General features: G+C 34.3%; 1 protein-coding gene across 1 annotated transcript; it reads right to left on the minus strand.

Moving 5' to 3' along the window:
* Window positions 1–279: 279 nt before the first annotated feature.
* On the minus strand, window positions 280–5,789 carry LOC134757478 (emopamil-binding protein-like). The gene is made up of 3 exons (XM_063699811.1): window positions 5,749–5,789; window positions 902–1,032; window positions 280–806 (listed from the first exon to the last, which is right to left on the minus strand). The coding sequence occupies exons 1-3, from the start codon at window positions 5,787–5,789 to the stop codon at window positions 328–330; spliced, it is 651 nt and encodes a 216-aa protein (XP_063555881.1). The 3' UTR covers window positions 280–327.
* Between the last annotated feature and the right edge of the window lie 20,878 nt (window positions 5,790–26,667).

Below are 26,667 nucleotides of genomic sequence, written 5' to 3' on the forward strand. Positions count from 1 at the left end.
GACTCTTGTCTCAAAAAAAAAAAAAGTACAGTTTGGATTGTGTTCTAAAATCACAAATGTCCACTTGAAAAGTTATATCCTTGTTTATTCTGCAGTGATGCCATTGTAATCTTTTTTTATAATTAAACATTTCATTATTACAAATTCAAATTTGTTCTCTTTTCCCTATATCACCATTTAACTGAACAACAACACAACGAAAACTGGTCGCCTTAAAACCAATTTGAAACAGGTTGTTCAGGAGCAACAATACAAAAACAAAGTGTAGACTGGAATGTATTACATTTTGGCCAAACAAAAAGATTTGATTCATTCTGGCTCATGAAGTTAGATAATGGTGTTTATGGTTTTGAAAGTCCACTGAAACTTTTTCACTGAACTGGTTTCTTTCTGATGCATTTTCTTGAGTCCTATCCATGACTGCCATAGTAGCAGTCCTGGGATCAGAACCCACACACCGTTAAAAAAAAAAAACAGGTAAAGCCAACAGTACAGCCAGTTGCTGGTGTTGAGGTTGGGGCTTCTGGTGAGCCACTCTGGGAGGAAGGTCATCCAGCAGCCATACATCTCGCACACGCACAGGGTGATCTGCAGGAAATGCCGGTAATATTTTTCTTTGACTATGGCATAAATGAGGAACAATGCCAGAGACCCATCCAGGGCGACGGTCAGAATTTCCACAGACACAATGGTTGGATCAAAATAAACCCATCTTGCATCAGCTTTGCCATATTCTTTCCATAAAGAAGCAATCAAGCCATCGGAATTTGCAACGTTTCCTACTAAAGACAAGTAGACAAAAGGGCCTTCCTTTTATTTTCTTTCTTTTTTTTTAAATGGTGCTACAGCAATTTATCAGTGTTCTTGAAATTCCATTCTGTGGATCCCAGGACCCCAGCACTCTCCTTGTTCGTGGTCTTGCCCACTCTCTCCAGCGCGAAGTGCACCAGCGCGTCGTAGCAGAGCCAGATGAGCGCCCCGCGGTCCGTCGCCCCTCGCCCGCGGCCCAGGCGCAGGCCCAGGGTGCAGCCCCTGTAATATTTCAAAGTACTGTAGTTTGCCCTTTAGTCCATCTATGCCAATTAATTACAAGCAGTTTATTCTATCAACTTCTATCTGTGGAGTCCAAGCATCCAACAATCCAAACACCCAATAATCCAAAGAACAAGAATAAACTTGCAATTCCAGATATGCCTTTATAAAAGCAGAACCACCAGGAAACTGCATTACCAGTGGAGGCCCCTTGGATCTGTCCCCACAAAAACAAAATTTGGCCAGTACTCCAAGTCTTATGTGATGACATAAATCCACTTTCAAGCCAGTACAGAATGTGGAGTAGGCACACGGAATTTCAATTCAGACTAGTTAAGGTCTGTATTTTGGTTCTGTTACTAACAGAGTAATTCAGCAGAATCATTTGATTTGTATTAACCTCAATCCTGTCATGAGAAAATAGGAACACTAAGTGTACCTACCACAGAACTGTTGTGTTTTTTACACCCCTTGGGAAATATTTAGCACTGTTTCCTGTGCATACTAAATACTCATATAAACTCTTTGTATCTTCATCTTTATTGTCATCATTATCTTTATCATCATGTTATAATTACTTGCTTCTTGATTCACCCTTAATGACTCTTTGGATCAGAAAAACATTGTCAATAGAAACGGAGATTGACAGCTGGTCAATTAGACAGTCACCTCTCAGAAAGAAAGGTCAACTGTAAATTTATAAACTCTTTTTACTAAATGGGACAGAACCTGTTTTCTAATTAAGCCAAGGAGAATGTTTAATAGGTAAGATAGTTAAGGAGTCAGAGAGAGGGTGAAAAAAATAATAATACTGACAAAAAACAAAGAAAGAAAGATAAACAAAGAGGAAAGATGATAGTTTTGGCTAGAGTTTCTTTCTCTTTAGATTCTTTAAATTATACTAATTACTTGAGACTCATCACTTCAGAGAAATTGACACTGTGTATGACTCAACTTTCTTGTATAATTAGTTATTTGCTTTTTAACCCTTTAGTTTAATCATAACTGGGCTTTTCTCTAGTTCAAATTAGAAGGAGGAAGACTTAGAAATTGTAAGTGATGCTATCCTCTTGAAAACATTAGCTTTGTCAGGAAAATATGAAAGCAGAAATTAGCAAGACATTTGTACACACGGTTTTATTGGTTTGGTACTTATTGGAATGCTTTTCTAAGATATGTTGTCAGTAGTTTTAAACGATTTTAGTTAGCCATGAAACAGCTTGTTTAGAATTGTACTTGTGTCAAAAAAAAAAAAAAAGAAAGAAAGAAAAAGCGGGGGCGGGGGACGGGTAACGAATAATTCTTAAGTAGAAAGGGATTTTTTTGCAAATTCGGCTCCCTAGAAGAATCAATACCGTATCATAACTTCCCCCCCCCCCCATTGAAATAGTGTGGTTTAAATATAAAGATTCTATTCTTCCCTGGGAAAAAGCAATGTTTAAAATTTCCACCTGACATGTTATAGTGTTATATTTCATGTCAGGTTGTTTCAGCCACGGCAAATGATAGGAAGCCTCAGTGATACTATCATACAAATTCTGCAGCTCACATTGAGTTATCTTCGTGAGACATATCAGCCTGTAAACATACATGGGAAATACGTGCCATTCTGAAAACAGAGATAATACTCACGGGTCCCAGAGATAGCGATGTTCATCATTTATTTGTGATGCAGGTTGAAGGTAACAAAGCAAGACAGTAACACTATTTATTCGGCTTAATAAAATTAAGACAACAGAAAGATTTGTTGTAATTCAGTGGATCAACACAAAAAACAGCCAAGTACAACCAGTTGAGTTTAAATAAATAGTTCTAAAAATGACATGAAAGAGCTCTAAAATTTATTTCATATCTATTGTGTGCCAGGTTCATTTCAATATATCACTTGATTTAATAATCACAATTTTTTATGAAGGCAATATTATTCTCACCCTTCATTTCTCCCCCCAAAAAGTAATAAAGAAAGCAAAACTACTTCATTTAACTAAATTGCTCACCATTTTATTATTCAATTGTCTAAATAGTATACAATGTCTTCCAACTTATTTGCTGAGCTTTGAGTCAAGAGACAAATAGTGAGTTTTTCTGTTGTCACAAATAAGATTCTATTTCAGGCCTTCGTTACCTCTGGCTTGAAGTTTTGCAGTAATTTTCTTAACTGACTTTTTTCAAATTCAGTTCTCCTTTAAAGCTTTTCATCCATTGTAGCTTAGTTTTTATTATCTTTAAGTATAACACCAGTCATTCACTTATTTCCTCAGAAATTGTCCACTGGAATTATTTCCAGTTTTAGAATGGCTTCTAAGTAACCAAGAATCGCTGGCTTAGACTCTCCTAATTTCCTACAGGAATAATTAGAAACCCACAGAAATCCTCAACCTTTTTTCCTAGACAGCCAAAGAACTCTGGTAGGGTCTGGAAACTGAGTAGATATAGATGCAGCTCAACTCTCATAGAACTGGCCACATCCAGAGATAAAGCTAGTGTTAAGAAAACCAAAGACATTCTCTCCTAAAACATCAATGCCAAAGTGCTTTAAACAGGCTGGGAGACCAAAGGAAAAAAAAAAGGTGGAGGCCATTAAGCCAGTTCCTAAAATATAGGAGAGAATAGACAGAAAAATAGGAAGGTTCAGGTTAATCCCTGAGCTATTCATATGTAAAGTGTAAAGGTCGGCTGTCTTAAAGATATTCATAGGTATATATTATAAATGCTTAGCCAACTGTGCAGGTAGAAGAAGAAAAATCAGGTTCACGTATTGTCCCAAAATGTCAGTGTGTCTGGAGTTGGTTCCTTCCGGTGGGTTCTTGGTCTTGCTGACTTCAAGAATGAAGCCGTGGACCTTTGCGGTGAGTGTACACCTCTTAAAGGTAGCACGGACCCAAAGAGTGAGCAGCAGCAAGATTTATTGTGAAGAGCGAAAGAACAAAGCTTCCACAGCATGGAAGGGGACCTGAGCTGATTGCCAGCTACTGGCTGCGGTGGCCAGCTTTTATTCCCTTATTTGTCCCCACCCACATCCTGCTGATTGGTCCATTTTACAGAGGCTGATTGGTGCATTTATAATCCTCTAGCTAGACACAGAGCACTGACTGGTGTGTTTTTACAGAGTGCTGATTGGTGCATTTACAATCCTCTAGCTAGACAGAAAAGTTCTCCAAGTCCCCACTCAACCTAGGAAGTCCAGCTGGCTTCACCTCTCATCAGGACTTTCCAAGAACTGGAGCCAGATTGGGAAATTGGCAGCCAATATTTGCTATGCAACAAATCATAGAAATCCAACTGTCAGGTATTTAGAGAGTCCCTTTACCTCTTTAATGATAGTTCTTATCTTGGTTCAGAAAAGATTTTTCTATCAACTCTGCAACCATTCTTCTACCACTGCATATGATTTTTCAGTTGGGACAAGCCGAAGGCTCTTTCTTTCTTATCCACAATCAGGATCTCAATTGCTACTTCTCCTCTCAGACTAGGACATCTAGAAAACATTTGGCTAGGATATAGCAGCTACAGGAATTGGCTGCAGATAGAGAAGGTGGCAGGACGGCTCCTGGTGGGCATGCATGCAGGAGATTGTCATTGTCGGGTATTCCATCTGGCAGCTGGTCTAAAAACCTGATATTTGGGATAAAACTGTGTCTCTTCAGTCTAGCAATCTATAGTAGATTAAAGCAGGTACTATACTGGGAAGTGGGCTCACAGCTATTTAAAACAACCTACTTCCAGCTGTGGAATGCCACAGGCATTCCATATAATGGGATGGTTAAGCCAATTTCAACTAGTAGGCCTCTTCTATTCAGACAACCAAAATGAAATAAAAATAAAATAAATCTGTTTAATTTTTATATCACCTTAGAAATACATTAGACAGCAATGGAAAGATATATTGCTCAGAAACCAAAGGACAACTCCTGTAAACCTTATAATTCAATGTTGTAAAGGAAAATCTGTTTTGATAGACTAGTTAATAGAATGAGGTGTAAGTCAGTTTAAAAAAGTACAAAAATATACTTGCAGTATAAATCTACCTCTATCAATATCAACATGTATGTTGTTTGGAGGGATTATATGTTCATGGTTAACTGGAAGCAAATATATAAAATATATAACTATCCTCTGAATAATGGATTTTGCGTGACTTGAATGCTCTCTTATATGCTTTTCTATATATTCAAATTTTCTATAGTGCTACATTTTCTCATTATAGTAAAAATATAATCATGACTAAAAAATGAATGAAAAAAATAAATCAATAGAGCAAACATCCAGAAACTCTTCACGCACTGGGGCTACTTAGCAATGCTGTGCTACTTAGCTTTCAAGGCCTTCTATATTGGGATTCTAATTATCACTATAGTGTTATTACCATTTTTCTTACAAACATGCCAAACAGAACTTCTCACTTTAAAGAAGAGGAAGCCTCTGGCCAAGGCACTCTAAACCTAGACCAAGAAATGCATACAAAAAAAAATTGACAATATATTACTTTTATAGTCAGACAATTGATATTCAGTATTTAACACAAAAGGAAACTTCTGGTTCCTGACATGCTCATCTCATTAACAAAAGGTTTGTTTATAAGTGTTTTATGTTAAGGGAAAAGATAATCTTGGAATTATTTTGTCTACTCATCCACATGTGCACACAATTTCCTTTTTCTGACTGTATATTCCAGATCATGTGGCCCATTAACCACAACCCATATATGTATATCACCTGTGGCTGTCATCATAGCTTGCTTTGACTTGTTCTCTCATCTGGTATCACTTTTGCAAAGCAATATTTCAAGGCCCAAATAAAATACCCCCAATAGTTAGAGATAATATCCCTCCTTTGACATCCTAAGGCACTTACCCTAACATTTTGCAAGTATTTTTCCCCACTACATTACTGAGTAAGGTCATATTTTGAAGGGCAAGAGGCTCCCATTCTTTGGGTTCTCTGGTTAACACATAGCTGGGCACACAGTTAATAAATATGCATGGAAAAAGGGACTATCCAGGTTTTCCAACAGGCACCACAGTCCTTTGGAACTGTTCCAAGGGGCACAGAGGAAGGCTTTGTGCAGAAATAGGACTGTAGGGACCAAGGAAGAAAAGGGGGAAGGGGAGCACTAAAAGTCTTTTAGCTTTGTCACAATGTTTACCCCCACAATTTTTACCTTCTTCACGCTTTTGCCTCATACTGTACCCAACATAATGTGAATGGGAGAGACAAGGACCTGAAATTGCAACTGATACCTACCACACTAACTGGAAATTAGTCTATTGAATGCAAACAATAAGATAGAATTGCCAGAGCCAAAGAAATGTTAGTTATTCTCTTTTCCTAGAAATAAAGTAGCCAAGAGTTATAATAGCAACACAAGCAGAATGAGAAAAAAAATGCACTGCCTTTTCAAGTCCAAATGCATTCTTCTCTTTACTTTAAAAGGAAAACTAGATGGGGGCTTTTTGAAAGCTATGTAAAAAATACATGTGATATCTTTCATAGATACTTATATGTATGTGTGTATTATAGATGGTTATATCATTTTTTAAATAATATAACCATCTATAATACACATGGATATATTACTTAAAAATGATATATAATATATCCATCTATAACACACACATGTATTTGTATTTATATATGTGTGTGTATGTATATATATATATATATATATATATATATATATATATACACCCCTTTATTTATAGTGTATCTCTGCACCAACTCAATGATAATATCTTGGGATTTTAAAGACACAAGAAGCCTGAGATATCATCAGGTCTGACTTTTCTTCTGTGCAACAGATGCAGCTACACCAGAGCATATGGCCATCCCTTCACTGCTATGTTACTGTGAATGTTCAATATATTCCATTTCAACTTGACTACAAGTTTCTTAAGGGAAGTCCTATGTCTGTGTGTTGCGTTGCTATAAAAGAATACCTGAGACTGGATAATTTATAAAGAAAATACTTTTATTTAGCTCACGATTCTACAAGCTATACAAGCATGGTACCAGTATCTGCCTAACTTCTGGTGAAGGCTGAGAAAGCTTTTACTTATGGTGGAAGGTGGAGGGTGAGCGGGTGTGTGACATGATGAGAGAGGGAGCAAGAGAGAGGCCAGACACTTTTGAACAAAAAGCTCTGAGTGACCTAATAGAGTGAGAACTTACTGATTACCATGGGGAAGGCACCAAGCCATTCATGAGGGATCCCCTCCCATGACCTAAACACCTCCCACTCTGCCCCATCTCCAACACTGGGAATCACATTTCAACAAGAGATTTGGAAGGGACAAACATCCAAACTATGACAGTCTGCTTTATCTCTGTAACTTAAATTCCTACCTTGAGAAATGGTAAAAATCCAAGAAATGATGGAACAAGTACATACATTAGTGAGTCACTCTAATAATATAAAAGTTCTGTTTTGCTTATATTTTACTAAAATTTTCCTTTTTCTATCTTTCACTGAGAATCTTGCTTTACTTTGAAAGCACAAAACAAGAGTCTGGTCCCTCTTTAAATTATCAATTGCTGCTGCCAAGACCTCCCTTGTGCTTCTAATACTCTTGTGGCTCATTAACGGCAAATTTTCGTGATCTCTTGGAACCCTTTTCAATATAGGTCCCACTTGGTCAATATTTCTTGGTCATTGATGGACCCTGGGGCAATAGATTCTAGGTTATTGATTTTAGATTGGCTGCCTAAGTTTGGACGAGTGTATGACTTGACATGTGCTGCTTTTAAAAACAAAGATTTTTAGATTCTAACTCTAGAGATTTTTCCATTTTATGGAGAGGTTCCAATGGTGACATTTGTAAAGTTTCTCAGGTGATTCTGATATACTAGTATCAGATCTGAGGAAGTCAGTTGCTCACAAGATGGTGTTTGCCCAAAGAAGCACTTCTGTGAAGAAAAGTCGGTGTGAGGAAGGGAGGGCTGAAGCCAGGAATAGAATGGCCCAAAGTTATAATTTACCACAAAGATGAAAATGCTTAATAATAATGTTCATCAAAATGCAGTGCACATATTATTTGTGTTACTAGAGGTAATTAGGGTTAAATTATAGTAATTTAGGAGTATAGTAGAAAATATACCTCTTTAACACTAATTCAAGTCTTAAGAAGTTTCCTTTCTTTGAATTATTTTTCGGTTATGCTGACTGCATCAAGGAGAAAGTCTTCATTTGGTGTTATCTCTTAATGCCTCTCTAACACTTGCTAATTTCCATTTGAAACAAAGAAAAAAGCTTCCCCTAGGTTCAGAGCTTTGGAGAAAATAAACTCGTATTAGAATTTAATAACATTCTTTTATTTTCTTAGATTTATTTTTACCGCGTCGTTATGGCAAGTGATACCAGTTTTCCATGTAAAACACCAATATATTCAAATCTCTTTAGCACACATGCTTAAGTAAAACTGCTGAGTTTATTAAAATATCAAATGAATCGTGCAGATTACACTTGGTTCAGAAAAAAACTGTGAATATGGCAAGAAATGACTATAGGGTAGAAAACTGATCATTAGTAATAGATTAAAAAATAGCAACACAGTTGAACCTGGAGAATGATATGTTAAGTGAAATAAGCCAGACAGAAATAAAAATACTGCATAATCTCATTTATATATAAAAGGAGAACAGAAAAAAGCCAAATACATACAGAGAACAGAATGCTGGTTACCAGTGGCAGGGAGAAGGAGAAAATGGGGAGATGTAAGTCAAACGGCACAAACATGCAGTTACATAGAATAAGTCTAAAGATGTAATGTACAGAAGTAGTACTACAATTAGCAATATTGTATTGTATGTTGAAAATTTGCTATGAGTGAAGATTATGTGCTCTGATACAAAACGAAAAATAAGAAGTAACTATAGAAAGTGATGGATATGTAAAATTGCTTACCTGCAGTAATTATTTCACTATGGATAAATAAAACATTATGTTACTGTATATCTTAAATTTATACAATTAAAAGAAATAGCAAGTTATCAAAAGTCTGCCAGAAACATACTTCTGTGTAATTAGGAATAGGGAGGGAATAAGTAAGGAATGAAATTTTAACTAGCTTCAGATTTCTTAAGAAAAAATATTCCTTTTGAGGTTTCCATGTTTCTGTTAGAAAGTTCTGGGGCCCACACTGTTTGAGAAAATTATGGAAGAATGAATTAGAAAACTGATTATCTCATGCCCTTTGAGATCCCATACACAGTACATTAATATAGGTATATTAGTCAGGGTACTACAGACAAAGAGAACCAAAGAAAAACAGCAACAACTATATAAATAGAGAGATAAATATATCTTTATATCAATATAATTTTTATATATAAATAGAGAAAGAGAGAGAGAGGCTTATTACATGGAAAATGGCTCACATGACTATGAAAGTTGACAAGTTCCAAGACATGCATTCAGCAAACTGGAGACCCAGGAGAACTGATGGTGAAGTTCCAGCCTTCAGGCTGGCAGGTTTGAGACCCAGGAAGAGTCAATGTTTCACTTGGAGTCCAAAGGCAGAAAAATAGCAGTGTCCTAAGGAGATAATTCTAGGATGGACTAAGAAGCACCAGATTATCTGTCTCCCCACCTAAACAACAATTAAACTGGTAGAGTCTGTCTGATGTAACTATGTTGAAGCTCTGAAGTTCATTGACACCTTGCAACTTCCAGGGTAATGATTCGATAGTAAATTGTCGTTAGTTTCAGTTTATTTTAGCTATAAGCACAGAAGCAGCTACTCATCTGCCACAACCAGCCCCGTGGTAGGCAGCTGTGCACATATTTCTGGAGCAGACTGCACATGGTGTAAGTAAAAAGAACTCTGTCCTTCAAAAATCAGAAATCTGTGTTTTGATGACTGATTGCTGCTTCTGATCACAGATACAGACAAAAGAGGTGGGTGGTCACTGCTTTTACAGCTGCCTTCATTGTGGCAAACCCCTTCTACTTCAGTTGAAGTAACTTCTAGGGAAGTTAAAGGGATGATGCCCTTCTCCATCCCACTTCATTTTTCTTTTTCCCTTTTAAGAGCCTCATAGTGAAGACAAGGACATTGGAAAGGAACTGTATATGCTGTCAAAATTAGAAAGTGACAACAGAGCCCAGAAAAAGGCACAGACTCAGAAAAGACCTAAATCCTTGCACAGAGAGAGCTTTCAACAATAAAATAAACAAACACACAAATAACAAATAGCAGATAATCTCAAGGAAAGAGAAGACTCTAATGTCCAGAGATACCACATTATTAGATTCAAAATGTCCAGTTTTCAACAAAAACTCCCAAGGCATAGAAGAAGCAGGAAATTATGGTACGTTCAAAGGAAAAACAATTAAACTCATAGAAACATTGCTTCATGAAAACCTGATGGCAGATATATGAAAGACTTTAAACAATTGTCTTAAAAAGGCTTAAAAATCTAAAGGAAGTTGAGAGGAATGTCAAGAAAATGATATATAAACAAAATTGGGAATATTAATAAAGAGAACACATGAAAAGGAAAAAATATTCTGGAGCTGAAAAATTTAATAACCAAAATAAAAAAATGTTCTACAGGGATTCAAAAGCAAATATAAATAGGCAGATCAAAAATCAGTGACCTTGAAGATAAAACAATGGAAATAATTAAGTCTGAGGAACAGAAAAAAAACAAAATTAAAGTGTACAGAGCCAATGGTACCTATAAGACACCATCAAGAAAACAAGTTATGCTTCGTGGACATCCTAGAGGGAGAATAGAGAGAAAAAAAGGCAAAGACAATATTTAAAAAAATAATGACGAAAATCTTCCCAAACTTAATGAAAGACATGAATATAAATAACCAATACGTGGAACAAAGTCCAAGTGAGAGGAAGTCAGAGACCCACACCAAGACACATTATAAACAAATCTTTGAAAGAAAAGTTCAAAAAGAGAATCTTGAAAGCAACACGAAAGAAGCAAGTTGTCACGTATAAGGGATTTTCAATAAGATTATCAGCATATTTCTTAACAGAAACTCTTGAGGCTAAAATGTAGTAAGCCCATATTTTCAAAGTGTTGAAAGAAAAAAAACCAGCCAAGAATGTGGCAAAGTAGTGCTTCAAAAGTGATGGAAAAATTAAGATATTCACAGATAAACAAAAGCCGAGGGAGTTAATTGACACTAGAGATGACCTGTAAGAAACACTCAAAAATATCCTGCAGAGAAAAATGAAAGGACACTAGAAATTAATTTGAAGCTGTATAAAAAAATAAATATCTCAATAAAAGTAAATGGGCAATTATAAAATCTAGTATTATGGGCAATTATAAAATCTAGCATTATTTTTAAATGGTTTGTAACTGCATTTTTAATACAATTTAAGAGACTAACATATTAAAAAAATAGCTTAAAAGCTAGTATTAGTGTAACTTTGGTTTAAATCTTTACATTTTATCTGCCATATAATTTAAGAGATAAATATATTCAAAATAATTGCTAGTTTATGCTTTTTTGCACAATGTATAAAGATAATTTTGAGACATCAACAACTGAAAGTGGTGGTAATTGAGCTATAAAGAAGAGTTTTGTTTTTTATTTGAGTTAAGCTGATATAAATTCAAATCTGAGTTTTATAATTTTAGGATGTGAGATTTAATCCCCATGGTAACCACAAAGAAACTATCTGTAAAATATATACAAAAAAAGAGAAAAGAATTTAAATGTTGCACTGCAAAATAGCAAACACACAGGAAAAACAAAGAGTGATGCAGAAAATACAGGACCAAAAAAGCTATAAAGCATAAAGAAAGCAGTTAGCACGATGACAGAAATAAGTCCCTCCTTATTAGTAATTATTTTTGATGTAAATGGATTAAACTGTCCTATCAAAGGAGATTGGCAGAATGGATTTTTAAAAAATGATCCAACTATATTCTCTCTACAAGAGACTCATCTTAGATCTAAAAACACAAGTAGATTGAAAGGTTGACATATGCTACACCCTGAATGAACCTTGAGGGCATTATGCTAAGTGAAATGAACTAGTCACAAAAAAAGAAATAGTTTATGATTCTGCTTACATAAGATACTTAGATCAATCACAGTCATAGAGACAGACAGTAGAATGGCAAGTGCCAGAGGGGAGCTAGAAGGGGATAGAGAAAATGAGGAGTTCTTGTCTAATGAGTATAAATTTTAGTTTTAGAGGAACAAAAAAGTTATGGAGATGGACGGTGCTGATGATGGCACAATATTATGATTGTATTTAGTACCATTGAACTATACGCTTAATATGGCTAAGATGGTACATTTTGTTATGTGTATTTTACCACAACAAATTAAAATTGAGGGGAAAAAAAGAGAGAGAGAAAAAAACAATGTCCAAGGCATCTGACAGGCTTTTTAATAATGGGAAAGTCAGCCATTTTGTCCTGTTTAGACCATCAGCTTATTGGATGAAGCCCATTCACAACTGAGAGAACAATCTGCTTTAGTCAAAGGTGCCCGATTTAAATGTAAATCTCATTCAGAAACACCTCCACAGACACACCCAGAATAACGTTTGACCAAATCTGGGCACCATGTAGCCATAAAATTAATCAGCACTGTGGAAGGAAGGAAGGATGGATGGATAGATAGATAGATAGACAGATAGATAGATAGATAGATAGATAGATAGATAGACAGACAGACAGATAGGTAGAGAGACAGAGAGATAGAGAGATAGATAGAGATAGTGTGTAAGGATTAGATAGGCTTTATCTATTGCAACATAATTTTTAGATGTGGTCTTGAAAATTTTTCTTGCAGTGACCTTCACCTATATTCTCTTGGCTTTTGTCCCTGATTTCTCTACCTTTAGATGTGCTACTGCAGGAAACCTTCCTCTGCAGCTCAGCTCCTGGCAGTGTCTTATCAGGAGTGCAGAAGCTCCAGAAAGAAATCAGTGTCCTTAGGGGAGCAGGTTTGAATAGGATACATTTATTTAGGACAACTTTTGAATGATTGTGAATATCCTCCACAGGCAGGATTCACAAACCAGCAAGGTCATGGGCATGTATTTCTGAGGTCTGCCTGTAACTGAAAGGCTTTATGTTAAGTATAAAAAAAGGAGGTGGGGAGGGTAATAATAAGTGTCAGTTAAAAGAGGTTATTTTGTTTGTTTGTTTGTTCATTTGTTTTAACAAAGTGAGATGAATCTCCCTAAACCAAGTCAAAGAGGCTTTAAATTTGAACTTTCAAAAAAACAGAAGAGACTAAGAGGCTCAGGACATCTGTGATAGTCACAATGGACAGCTGTCTGGCTTTTAAAATAATCAAGACTGTGGATGGCAAATAAATCCAGATTCACAACTTAATTATTGCATAAACAGTGATTTCCCTTAACCTTTTAAGCTTTAGTTACCTTGAGTATAAAATGAGCCTGGTAATATTCAGTGAAATTTTTCTGAGGATAAAATAATATCAGTGCATGAAGTGCTATTACGTAGTGACTAGCACATAGTAATGCTATCTTTCGCTTAAATAAATTGAGGATGATAATAATACCATAAATAACTGAAGATATATTGATTTGTTTCAATGCAAACTCATCAAATAAGTGACTACATTCAGAGGTCTATAGAGACCATTCTTTTTTCTCTAGAATACTGGGTGGAATGGTGAATTAATTCATGAATTAATTCCAACCGAAATTATAAAGAGGTTGTAAATAAATACATCCATAATAGGTTAAATAGCCAGTAACACTCAGTGTTTTTATCCCTATTTCTTAACTTTGACATACATTACATACCACAGAATAAAAAATACTGGAACACATAAGTGATTATTGTTCTTAGTTCTTAGAAATCTATGATCTAAGTGAGAAGAAAAATATATTCTGACAATGAACTCATTTGAGCATTATTCTAAAAAAGTTTTCTCTTGAATTCTTACTCATAACCTTCACAATGTGCATTGTATGTGAATTATGTTTAATATTTATTTGAACATCAAATCCATTCAAAAGACATTTGTAATGGAAAAACAATATGTATCCCATAAAAGCATGAGGGGATACAGTCTCATAAAAAAACCATTTTCCACATAATATATCCGTAGGTAAGACGTAGAGCTTATACATTTCTTCCTTGATGCATATTATTACGTGCTCTTCTCAAAGGAAACAGATTTGAAAGGAAACAGATTTGAGATTAAAGTCCACAGAAGAATATATATAAAATAGATGATTTTTTGTAACCATTAAATTTGAATAAGGGATATTTAGTAAGAGAGGAAAAAGTTAACATAAGTACATAGTTTCATGTAATTTCAGAGAAGTCTTTTAAGAAGTTTTTTTATTTACATTTTTAGTATTTGCTTAGTGTCATAAAATTAATAAATATCAGAGCAGGTATTTCTACACTATTTTCAATGTTTATGTACTTCTAATCTTGAGGAGGTTTTATGTCTCTGAATATATATAATCCCATAAAATATTTTAAAATAAAATTAAATATATGCAATTATAAAATTTTGGAAATTCAAAAAGGGATGGTTTAAAGTATCAGTAACATTCACTAGAAACTGCTAAAATCTATATTTGTTCTGTGATAACATCATAGTTTTGTTCTTAAGAAACTTGTATAATAATAGAGTGAAATTTTTTATTTTAATAAGTAAGATTTTTGGAGACTAATATAGTTTGGGATCATAACTCTTCACTTATTTTTATTCCTGACATAAGTTTAAATAACACAAATGTTTTGTTATTTCTAAATGAATAGTTAGGAAACCAAAACATCACTGAACAAATGCAGCTTTATGTTATGTCTATCAGCTGACATAGCTTCTAAAACTTGAATAACAAAATTATTCCTCACTGAAAGAAGAAAAAAAACAACCTTAAAGCCCATTAGTTGATTTAGTTATTAAATATATGTGAACATAATTTCAGGTATAAAAGTTTAATAGCCAATATAAAACTTTAAAAGTGAAACAGGATCATAGATAAAACAAAATTATGCATCATACTGAATAGGCAATAGTTGAAAGCTTTTCCCCTAAGAATATGAAGGAGAAAAGGATGCCCGCTTTTACTATTTCTATTCTATATGTTATTGGAGGTCCTGGCCAGAGTAATCAAGTAAGAAAAAGAAATATAAGGCATCCAAATTGGAAAAGAGAAAGTCAAATTATCTCTGTTTGTGAATAATATGATTTTATATCTAGGAGAACCTAAAGATTCTACCAAAATATTTTAGATTTAATCAAGGAATTTAGTAAGGTTTTAGAATATAAAATCAAAGTACCAGAATCACTAGTGTTTTTATACATCAGTAATGATCCAGCTAAGAAGCAACTCAAGAAGGCAATCCCATTTACGATAACAACAAAAAAATCTAGGAATATATTTAATCAAGAAGGTTAACAGTCCCTACAAGAATAGCTACAAAACCTGAATGAAAAAAATTATAGGTGATACAAACAAATGAAAAGACATCCCATGCTTATGGATTAGAAGAATTAATATCGTTAAAGTGACCATATTGCCCAAAGCAATCTACAGATTCAGTGCAAATAAATCTTTCAAAATACTAACGTCATTTTTTAGAGAATTAGAAAAAAAAATCCTAAAATTCGTATAGAACCACAAAACAGCCCAAATAGCAAAAAAAGTCTTTAGCAAAAAGAAAAAAAGCTGAAGATATCACATTTTCTGACATATTCTACTAAAAGGCTGTTGTAATTAAAACATATTGGTACTGGTATAAAAATAGGCACATACATTAATGGACCACAATAGATAACACAGAAAAAAACCCCATATATCTATAGCCAACTGATCTTTCATGAAATAAACAAGAGCATACACTTGGGAAAGGACAACCTTTCAATAAATGGTGTCAGGAAAATTGGGCCACCAGACGCAGAAAAATTAATTTGGACCCCTATCTCTCACCTTAAACAAAAATCAATGCAAGATGGATTAAAAACTTAAATATAAGACCTGAAACTACAAAAATCCTAGGATAAAACCTGGGAACAACTCTTCTGGACACAGGTTTGTGCAAAGAATGCATGACAAGGACATCAAAAGCACAGGCAAGACAAACAAAAATAGACACGTGAGACTCAATTAAACTAAAAAGCTTTCTTGCACATCAAAAAATAATCAACAGATTGAACAGACAACCTGCAGAAGAGAAGAATATATTTACAACTATGCAACTGATAGAGGATTAATATCCAGAATTTACAAGGAAGTCAAACAACTCAACAACAACAAAATAATCCCATTAAAAAGTGGACAAAAGGGCATGAATAGACATTTCACAAAATAAGTCATAAAATGACCAATAAGAATATAAAAATGTTCAACATCACTAATCATCAGAAAAATTAAAATCAAAACCACAATAAATATCATCTTACACCAGTCAGAATGGTTATAATTAAAAAGACAAAAATAACAGATGTTTGTGGGCATAGAAAGAAAAGGGAACTCTTACACACTGTTGATGGAAATGTAAATTAGTACAACCTCTGTGAAACAGTATGGGCATTTCTTAATGAACTAACATAGAACTATCATTTGTTCCAGCAATCCCACTGCTGGGTATCTACCCAAAAGAAACTCATTGTATCTAAAAGATGCCTGCATTTGTATGTTTATTATGACACTCTTTGCAATACTAAAGATATGGAATCAACCAAAGTGTATTTCCCCATCTCTCCTATTCTATTACAACCACAAACCACTCCAAGTACTCTATTTGCAAGATGTTCAAATAGTGTGCCCTGACTTGCATGGGACTCTCTTTTCTATCGGTTACGTATCCTTCCTTTTTTCTTTCTTTTTTAAAAATTATAGTAAGAACCTTTAACATGAGATGTACCCTCTTAATGAATTTTTAAATGTACTATACAGTATTGTTAATTGTAGCCTCAGTATTGTACAGCACATCACTAGAACTTATTCATCTTGCATAATTAAAACTTTCTATCCAGTGAATAGCAACTACCAATACCACTTTCCAAACAGACTCTAGCAACCTTTATTCTGTTCGCTGCTTCTATGAATTTGACTACTCTAGGTATCCTATATAAGTGGGATTATGGTATTTGTCTTTCTGCATCTGTCTTACTTCACTGAGAATAACATCCTTAAGGTTCATCCATATTGTCACACGCAGCAGAACTTTCTTCTTTTTAAAGGCTGAATAATATTCCATTGTATGTCTATACCACATCTTGTTTACCTATTCATCTGTCACTAAACATTTAGTCTATTTCCATATTTTGACTACTGTGTTTAAAGCTTCAATGAACACGGGAGTTTAAAGAAGACATAATAATGGCCAATAGGTATATGGAAAGGTGCTCAGCATTATAATCATTAAGGAAATACAAATTAAAACACAATGAGATATCACCTATCATGTTAGAAAAGGGAACTCTTATACACTGTTGATGGAAATGTAAATTAGTACAACTTCTGTGAAAAGAGTATGGACATTTCTTAATGAACTAAACATAGACCTACCATTGGATCCAGGAATCCTACTGCTGGGTATCTATCCAAAGGAAAAGAAATCATTATATCTAAAAAATACCTGCACCTGTATGTTTATTACAACACTATTAGCAATACTAAAGATATGGAATCAACCAGAGTTCATAAATGAATAATTAGATTAAAAAATGTGGCATATATACACAATGGAATACTATTTAGCTATAATGAATAATGAAATTATGTTGTTTGCAGCAACACAGATAGAACTGGAGACCATTATTTTAAGTGAAACAAGTCAGACACAGAATGACACATACTGCATGTTCTTACTTCTAAGTGGGAGGTAAATTATGTATACACATGGATGTAGAGAGTGGAATAATAGAAATGGATAGAAATGATACAAATGGATAGACATGATAGAGTAGAATGGTGAGAGGGTTGGAGGGGAGTGGATGATGAAAGATCACTTAAGTTGTACAATTTATATTATTTGGGTGATGGATACCCTAAAAGCCCTGACTTTAGCCACTACATAATCTGTGCATTTAAAAAAATTATACTTGTACCCCATAAATTTATGCAAATTTATACATAAAACCCCATCAATTTATACAAATTAAATATTTATCTAATAGATCATTAATCTCATGTGAAAGATGAGGTTATGTATAGTAGTTTAACTCCTGTTTTCGACTGAGTGCATGATACAGGCATTTTTCTTTGAATTCTGCATGACTATGCTATGTGAACCTTGTGATGACTCAGGTTGTAAGCCACTTTTCTATGTTTAAATTGCAGTGAAATCTTCCTTATTACAAAATACAGAGATCTCAGTTTGCCTTCACTGAATGCAAATGCAAAACTTAGGTTTCATTTTCCAATTAACTTGAAAGAAGTAAATAAATAACAAATAATTACTATCTGGTACCCATACAGATAGAGCATTACAAATTAATAACAAAATAAAACATACATAGTAACACATTTTTCATAAATTCTGCTTAATAGATCATTTAAGGATTCCTGTAGGCCAATAATTTCTAGAAAATCTCACCATTGAATAACCATTTAACTTTATGTAATTTAGCATTTTCCAAACTTCTGTTTTTAAACCACAGTGTCCTTAGTAACATATCTAGCAACACAGTCGACAATTGCTATATTAGGCTTTCAATTAATTTTAAAAAGCACTTTTATATAATTGTTTCTATTTAAAATGTATTATTTCAAGCATCTTGTTCAGCTAATTATAGTGAATACCAACGATGAAAAAAATATTAAGTGCATGAAATTAAGTAAATACAGCCCGTGGGAAGCAATGAGAACTTATATTTTTCTCTTTTTCTTCCTGTTTTTATGAAAAAATAGCCCGCTGAATTTAAATTAGTGAGTAAACAGGGTATTTTTATCTTCATACTTTATCATTGTAAAATATTAATTTTGCCTGTTGTAAAATATTAATTTTTCCTGAACCTAGAATATTTAAAAGTGTTTTTTTTGGTCAAATTTGATAGTCTAAATAAGGAAGTTTTGAAGAATTTAAGTGTATTGGCAGTTGTGATGGGGGCAGGGAATTATATTCCAACAATAAAGTTCTATTTTAATAAATGTTACTTTAGTGCTATTGATGAAAAATAATTAAGATATGAGGGAAAAATCAAAAATACAAAGTATATATAGTGGAGTATGTCATTTAACAACAGATATACCACAAAGAAGAGAAGATGTCTGTGACAAGTGATTAGAAATTATTATGTGAAGTATGACATACATATTCATACTACAAGAAATAAAGCAGATGCTCAAGAAAGTAAGAAAAAGTCCTGGTGAAAACTCCAAACTATATGACTATATGCCCATGTCTGCTTCTTTGAATATCATATCAAGTTATTAGACCTCTCTAGATCTTTTTCTGCTTATGTCCCTCAGACACCAAGGACTTCATCTTGCATACAGAACTTTTTTCTAACTTCTCTTACACTGTGTCAGTTCCATATATTTCTTGAGACCCTTTTCAATCTGGGTGCATTATTAAGTGGGGAACTGGAAGAGAAAATGCTGTCAATTGTACCACTCTCATTTCCGCTTTTATTTTCAAAGTGACATAATTTCTTTTAGAGTCTAATCCCTAAAAATTGATACCTGACTACAAATAGTCTTCCATGTCACTCGTCTTCACTATCTTAGCTTGTTAATGTATTTATGTATGTATTTAAAATATATTTATGGGTACTTTTCTCCACTGCAGGCCAACTGCTACCTCAGAGGTTGAAAAGAGAGTGCAAAACAGCAGAAATCACTGATCATGAAATCGTGCATCTAACGTGATCAAAGTTAAGACTGAAATAATGGATGCATATAGAAGTAATAAGAGTGTAGGTGAAATTGTGTCTGGAATTTATTCCTTCTGGTGGGTTCTTGGTCTCGCTGACTTCAAGAATGAAGCCGCGGACCTTCGCGGTGAGTGTTACAGCTCTTAAAGATGGTGTGTCTGGAGTTTGTTCCTTCAGATGTTCAGATGTATCCAGAGTTTCTTCCTTCTGGTGGGTTCATGGTCTCGCTGACTTCAGGAGTGAAGCTGCAGATCTTCACAGTCAGTGTTACAGCTCTTAAAGGTGGTGCATCTGACGTTGTTTCTTCCTTCTGGTGGGTAAGTGGTCTCGCTGACTTCAGGAATGAAGCCGCAGACCTTTGGAGTGAGTGTTACAGCTCATAAAGGCAGTGCGGACCGAAAGAGTGAGCAGCAGCAAGATTTATTGCGAAGAGCAAAAGAACAACGCTTCCACAGCATGGAAGGGAAGGAGCTGCTTGCAGCTGCTGGCTCTGGTGGCCACGTTTTCTTCCCTTATTTGGCCCCGCCCACATCCTGCTGATTGGTCCATTTTACAGAATGCTGATTGGTCCATTTTGCAGAGGGCTGACTGGTGCATTTTTACAGAGTGCTGATTGGTAAGTTTACAAACCTTTAGCTAGACACAGAGCACTGATTGGTGCGTTTTTACAGAGCGCTGCTTGGTGCGTTTACAAACCTTTAGCTAGACACAGAGCACTGATTGGCGAGTTTACAATCCTTTATCTAGACAAAAAAGTTCTCTAAGTCCCCACCTGAATCAGAAGCCCAGCCAGCTTCACCTCTCAAAATGAGGACAGAAATTTCTTCCTGGAAATGATAATAATATAAGTTATACAGCATTAGTAGGAACTACATTGGCAGAATTTTCATGAAAGAGGCTGGGGTCTATCCTATAGGTTTGTTTTACTGGGGGAGTGGGCAGATGTTTATATATATTCATCAAATTGATATAACCTTTATAAAAGCAGAGAAAATTTATGTGGCCCAATTCTAGCCCTGTCTAATGAAATTACATTAACATAATACAGTAATAGAAAGTTTTTAAATTGACATTATTATATCAAAGTGCATCAAAGTGTGTTTGTTTTACATATCACAATGTTTATTAAAACTGTATTTCCCCATCTCTCCTATTCTATTACAACCACAAACAACTCCAAGTACTCTATTTGCAAGATGTACAAATAGTGTGCCCTGACTTGCATGGGACTCTCCTTTCTATTGGTTATATACCATTCCTTTTTCTTTCTTTTTTTTTTAATTGTAGTAAGGACCTTTAACATGAGATGTACTATGGATGCCGCCACTATGGAAAACAGGATGGAAATTCTTTAAAAATTAAAAATATAATTGCCATATGATCCAGCAATCCCAATTCTGGTATGTGCCCAAAATAATTGAAATCAGGATTTCAAAGAGATAAGTCTCCTTTTTCTGAGCAGCTTTTCATTGGATTTGTATCTTTTCTCTTTAGAGATTCTTAATGACATAAGGAACAAAGAATTATTATTTTCTAGTTCTCTCTTTCTAATTTCCCCTCTTCATAAAATTTTCTGTTCTGGAAAGGATAAAAAGCAGGAAATTCGGTGTGCAGAAAAATAAAGAAATTGGGCTATTTCAGGTAAACATCAGGTTTCACTTTTCTCAAAATTTATTTCACATAGTATACATTCTCTTTCCCAGAAGAGAAATTAGTCAGCTGGAACCTATACAACAAGTCAGATAACTTAGGTGAGAGGATCCATTCACCGGCTATTAAACAAGAGCAAATATTTTACCAACAACTTAAGTGCACTTCACTTTACTTGTGTTTTCTGGTTCCATGTGCCTTACTTTGAAACTTTTATATCAACTTTTGCTCTTAAATCTTTTTTCACGTAATGTAGGTTTTCTGTATGACACCTGTAAACTCAAAAAGTAAATTAATTCAGAAATCAATGCAGGATTTGTCATTGTTAAAACTGGCAGAAGGAGAGGGGTTTTCTGTTTGTTTGTTTTTTGTTGTTGTTTTCTTTTGTTTTGTTCCTTTTTAAAATATCTGAAGTCTCAACAGACTTATTCCAACTGTCAGGCTTTCTTTAAACCAATTGGCCCTCATGTAAATAGTTACTCACCTTTGAAATTTTAACACTCAACAGAAATATAAACCTCAAAAGCTACAAAAAGAAATGTTGTCCTAAGTTAAGGACAATTGTTTCCCAATATAAACATAAAATAATGATTAGATGTGGAGTACTTCCTCACTCCGCATGTAGATGAAGTTAGAATTAAGATTGAAAACCCTGAATATGCAAAGTCCTTAGGAGCACCAGGTTTACATGTTTTCACTCTCTGCTTCTTAGGTTCCTTGGGATTCTATAACAAAGCTCTAGAATTCACTTAGTGATTCCAAATTCCTAAAAGATACTAATCTTTGGAATTTGATAACGAGAGATCAGAATTCCCAGGAATATTCACGAATTTCTGAAATCATACATTCTGTATTGTCATAGCATTTAAAAATATATCTTAAAATAATATAATGAGCAGTTAAAAAAAGTGAATCTTCTTGTGACAGGATTGTATTAAATATCTCAGGGGAGATTTTGTCAAAAAATATATAGAATATATACATGGTTTTTATTATCAAGAAATATGATAAGATTATTTAAATAGTATGTAAAATGAATGCTGCCTAATATAAATATTTAATAATAAAAAACATGAAAGAAGGTAAACTTATCACTCAATGAATGCAAAATAAAGTAAATTAAACTTAAAATACAATAGCAGAGATAATTAATATTTAAAAGTTATTATCTTTAAAACTGAAAGTTCAAAATGCACAAAGACCATGTCATAGCCTTAATTTATTTTCTACAACAAAATTTCCAGACAGAAAAATTCCTTTCATTTTGCATTGATGCTGGTTGAATTACTATAAATTCACCCAAAATCATGTTCATGTTTGAGGATATATGTTATTTCAATAAACATTTACTTTTTTAATGAAAAATATTTTTGTCTACTTGTCTTAATTTTAATTTTTCCATAAAAATATGAACTGCTTTTTCTACTTCAGATTTTAGATCAGTTTCTAATTTTATGTTAGATTATTTCACAGCACATTCATATATTCTTTTTGCATTTATTCTCTAAAAGATTAACATTACATAGTGAGTATTCAAACACAGAGAAATCCCAGTGAACATTATTGAGTTGTATTTGAATAAGATAACATGCAGGACTCCTAGAAAGGATAACAGTACTATCCATAAATTTGTGTTTACATTATCACTTTAAAAATTTATTTTGCCTCTAAAAGTTGTTACTTTTTGGAACACCACTCAAAGATTTGTTCAAAGCGTACTATGAATCTAAAGTAATTAATATTTAACTGATTTGCATGCATAACTCATCTTTGGCAGCCATACATAGTACCATAAACATTCACTTATAACATGGCAACAGCTGCGAGGAAGATTAAATTACCAGATTGTTATTGCTTATTTCCTATGTACTCCTATCCTGGTTCCCAGAAATGTCCACTTCATTCCTTAATTCCACATATTGATGTTTCAGCTCTTGCTTTCTACTTGTTACCAAATGAATCATTTAATCCAGTGACATTTCCATATTGACTGTGAAGCTATTATTTTCAAAGTGTAATTATAATATATATATTTTTAATTTTCCTAAATAAACTTTTCCTCAGAAATCAGTGGCACAATAATACAAAAATACAGTATTCATGTCATCAGAGCCCCAGAAAAAGAGAGGAAAGAGTTTGATGTTTAAAAAAAAATGAAGAGAAATAAACACACAGATTCAAGGAGCTCAGTGAAATCTAAGTAAGTCCTCCAAAAATACATGCCTTGAAATATATTCAAACTGCTGAAAACTGAAGACAATGAAATAAACTTTTTATATAGCCACAGGAAAATAAACTATAAGGAAGAACAGTCCCAATGAATAAAGATTTCTTATCGCAAACCTAGGAGGCTTAAAAAAGTGACTACTCTTTTATAGTGGTTAAAGAAAAACAAGAAACAAAAAAACAGAAAAAACATGTCAACCCAGAATGCTATGTCCAGTAAAATTATATTTCAGAAGTGAAGCTGAATAAAGGCATTTTCAGTTTAAGAAAAATTGACAGAATCTGTTACTATCAGTCTTGCTCTCAAATTATCAGCAATGGATGTACTCTCTATAGAAAGAAATAATATCAGAAGGAAACTTAGAATGTTAGGAATAAAGAAAGAGCAACAAAATGATAAATATCTTGGGTAAATATAATAAACCATTCTTCTCCTTTGAGTTCTTTAAAATGTCTGACAGTTGAAACCAAAAATGGGCCAGGCCCAGTGCCTCATGTCTGTAATCCCAGAACTTTGGGAAGCTGAGGTGGATGGATGACTTGAGCCTAAAAGTTTGAGAACAGCCTGGGCAACATAGTGAGAGCTCATCTTTATCTTTTAAAAATAAAAATTTAAAAAAAGAAAGCAAAAATGACAATATTATTTGATAAGGTTTTCTCTCTATATATATAGCTATGATATATAAAAATTATAACAAAGAGGAAAGTAAAGTCATCTGTACGGTGGTGAGGTTTTGATATCTCAATTGAAGTTATAACATGTTGATACTAACTATACTGTAAAAATATTAAGAATCTATATTGTAATCATTAGAATAGTTTTGAAAAACATTAAAAAGTTATAATCAATAGAAAAATTAATTGGCAATACTAAAAATATTAAAATATTCCATAAATACAGGAAAGTAGAAAGAAAAAAAGAGATAACACAGAAAACCAGTAATAAAATTATAGATTTGATCCAAACATATCAAAAATGTAAAGTATCTAAATATAACACAAGAAAGAGATTGTGAGGAGCAATTTTATTTTATTTTTATTTTAAATTTTTAACTTTTTTATTGTTTTGAAACATAGTCTCACTCTGTCACTCAGGCTGGAGTGTAGTAATACAATCATTGCCTATTGCATCCTTGAACTCTTGGGCTCAAGTGACCCTCCCACCTCGGCCTCGCCAGTAAGTGGGACTACAGGCATGTACCACCACACCTGGCTAATCTTTTTTAAAAAATTTTTTTTGTAGAGACACAATCTCCCTGTGTTTCCCTGGTTGTTCGCAAACTCCTGGCTTCAAGCAATCCTCCCACCTTGACATCCCAAAGTGTTAGGATCACAGGCATAATAAGTCACTGTGCCTAGCCCAAGAATGGATGCTAAAATAAAGATATGACCCAACCATATGCTATGTATGAGAAATTCACTTCAGGTCAGAAACAGTGGCTCATGTCTGTAATCCTGGCACTTTGGGAGGCCGAGAAGAGGGATCACTTGAGTCCAGGAGTTCAAGACCCGCCTGGGCAACATGGTGAAATCCCATCTCTACAAAAAAATTAACCAAGCATGGTGGCATGGTAGTACGTGCCTGTAATCTCAGCTACTCAGGAAGCTAAGGTGGGAGGATCACCTGAGCCAAGGAGTTTGAGGCTGCACCACTGCAGTCTAGCCTGGGTGACAGAACAAGACTCTGTCTCAAAAGAAAAAAAAAAAAGAAAAGAAAAAATAAATTCACTTCAAATATAATGCTATAAGTCAAATAAAAGTAAAAAACTAACAGAAAAAAAAATAAAGACATACTATGCAATGCTAATCCCGAGAAAGACGGAGTAGTTACCTTAATCTCAGAAGAGAAGACTTCTAGTCAAAGAAAAGTACTAAAAATAAAAAGAGGCATGGCAAATAATAAAAGAATCGATTCTCTAAGAATAAAAAATTATTGCCGTGCGCGGTAGCTCAGCCTGTAATCCCAGCACTTTGGGAGGCCGAGGAGGGCAGATCACAAGGTCAGATCAAGACCATCCTGGCTAACACGGTGAAACCCCGTCTCTACTACAAAATACAAAAAATTAGCCGGGCCTGTTGGTGGGCGCCTGCAGTTCCAGCTACTCAGGAGGCTGAGGCAAGAGAATGGCGTGAACCCGGGAGGCGGAGCTTGCAGTGAGCCGAGATCGCGCCACTGCACTCCAGCATGGGCGACAGAGTGAGACTCCGTCTCAAAAAAAAAAAAAAAGAAAGAATAAAAAATTATTATACCTCTCTATAGAGCTTTAGGATATACAAGCATAATCTGACCGAAATGAAAAAAGAAATAGATTAATCCACAATAATTAGAGATGTAAATTCTTTCACTTAGTAAAAAGAAAAATTAATATTAACAAAATCAATATTAGCATAAGAAAACTGAGCAATACCACTGATCAACTGACTCTAATTGATATTTATACAGCATTTGACTGAACAACAAAACAATATGCATACAAGTATACATGGAACATGCACCAAGAAAGATAATATCTCGGGTAATAAAACTAATCTTAATATTTTTTAAATAATAGAAATTATGTTATGTTATTGGATTACAATAAAATTTAATAAGAAAGCAGTAACAATCATTTACCTTATTAAAGCCTTATATTGACACCTTTTTTTTTTTAACAGAGTCTTGCTCTGTCGCCCAGGCAGTGGTGCAATCTCAGCTCACTGCAACCTCCAACTCCTGCGTTGAAGTGTTTCTCCTGCCTCAGCCTCCCAAGTAGCTGGGATTACAGGTGTCTGCCACCACGCCTGGCTTTTTTTTGTATTTTTATTAGAGACGAGGTTTCACCATGTTGGCCAGGCTGGTCTTGAACTCCTGACCTCAGGGAGTCCACCCACTTTAGCCTCCCAGGGTGGTGGGATTACAGGCATGAGCCACCGCGCCTGGCCGACAGTTGCTTTCAAAATCCCATTCACGTAAAGCAGATTTC

This window comes from Gorilla gorilla, chromosome 18, assembly GCF_029281585.2.
Source record: "Gorilla gorilla gorilla isolate KB3781 chromosome 18, NHGRI_mGorGor1-v2.1_pri, whole genome shotgun sequence".
Lineage (NCBI taxonomy): Eukaryota > Metazoa > Chordata > Mammalia > Primates > Hominidae > Gorilla > Gorilla gorilla.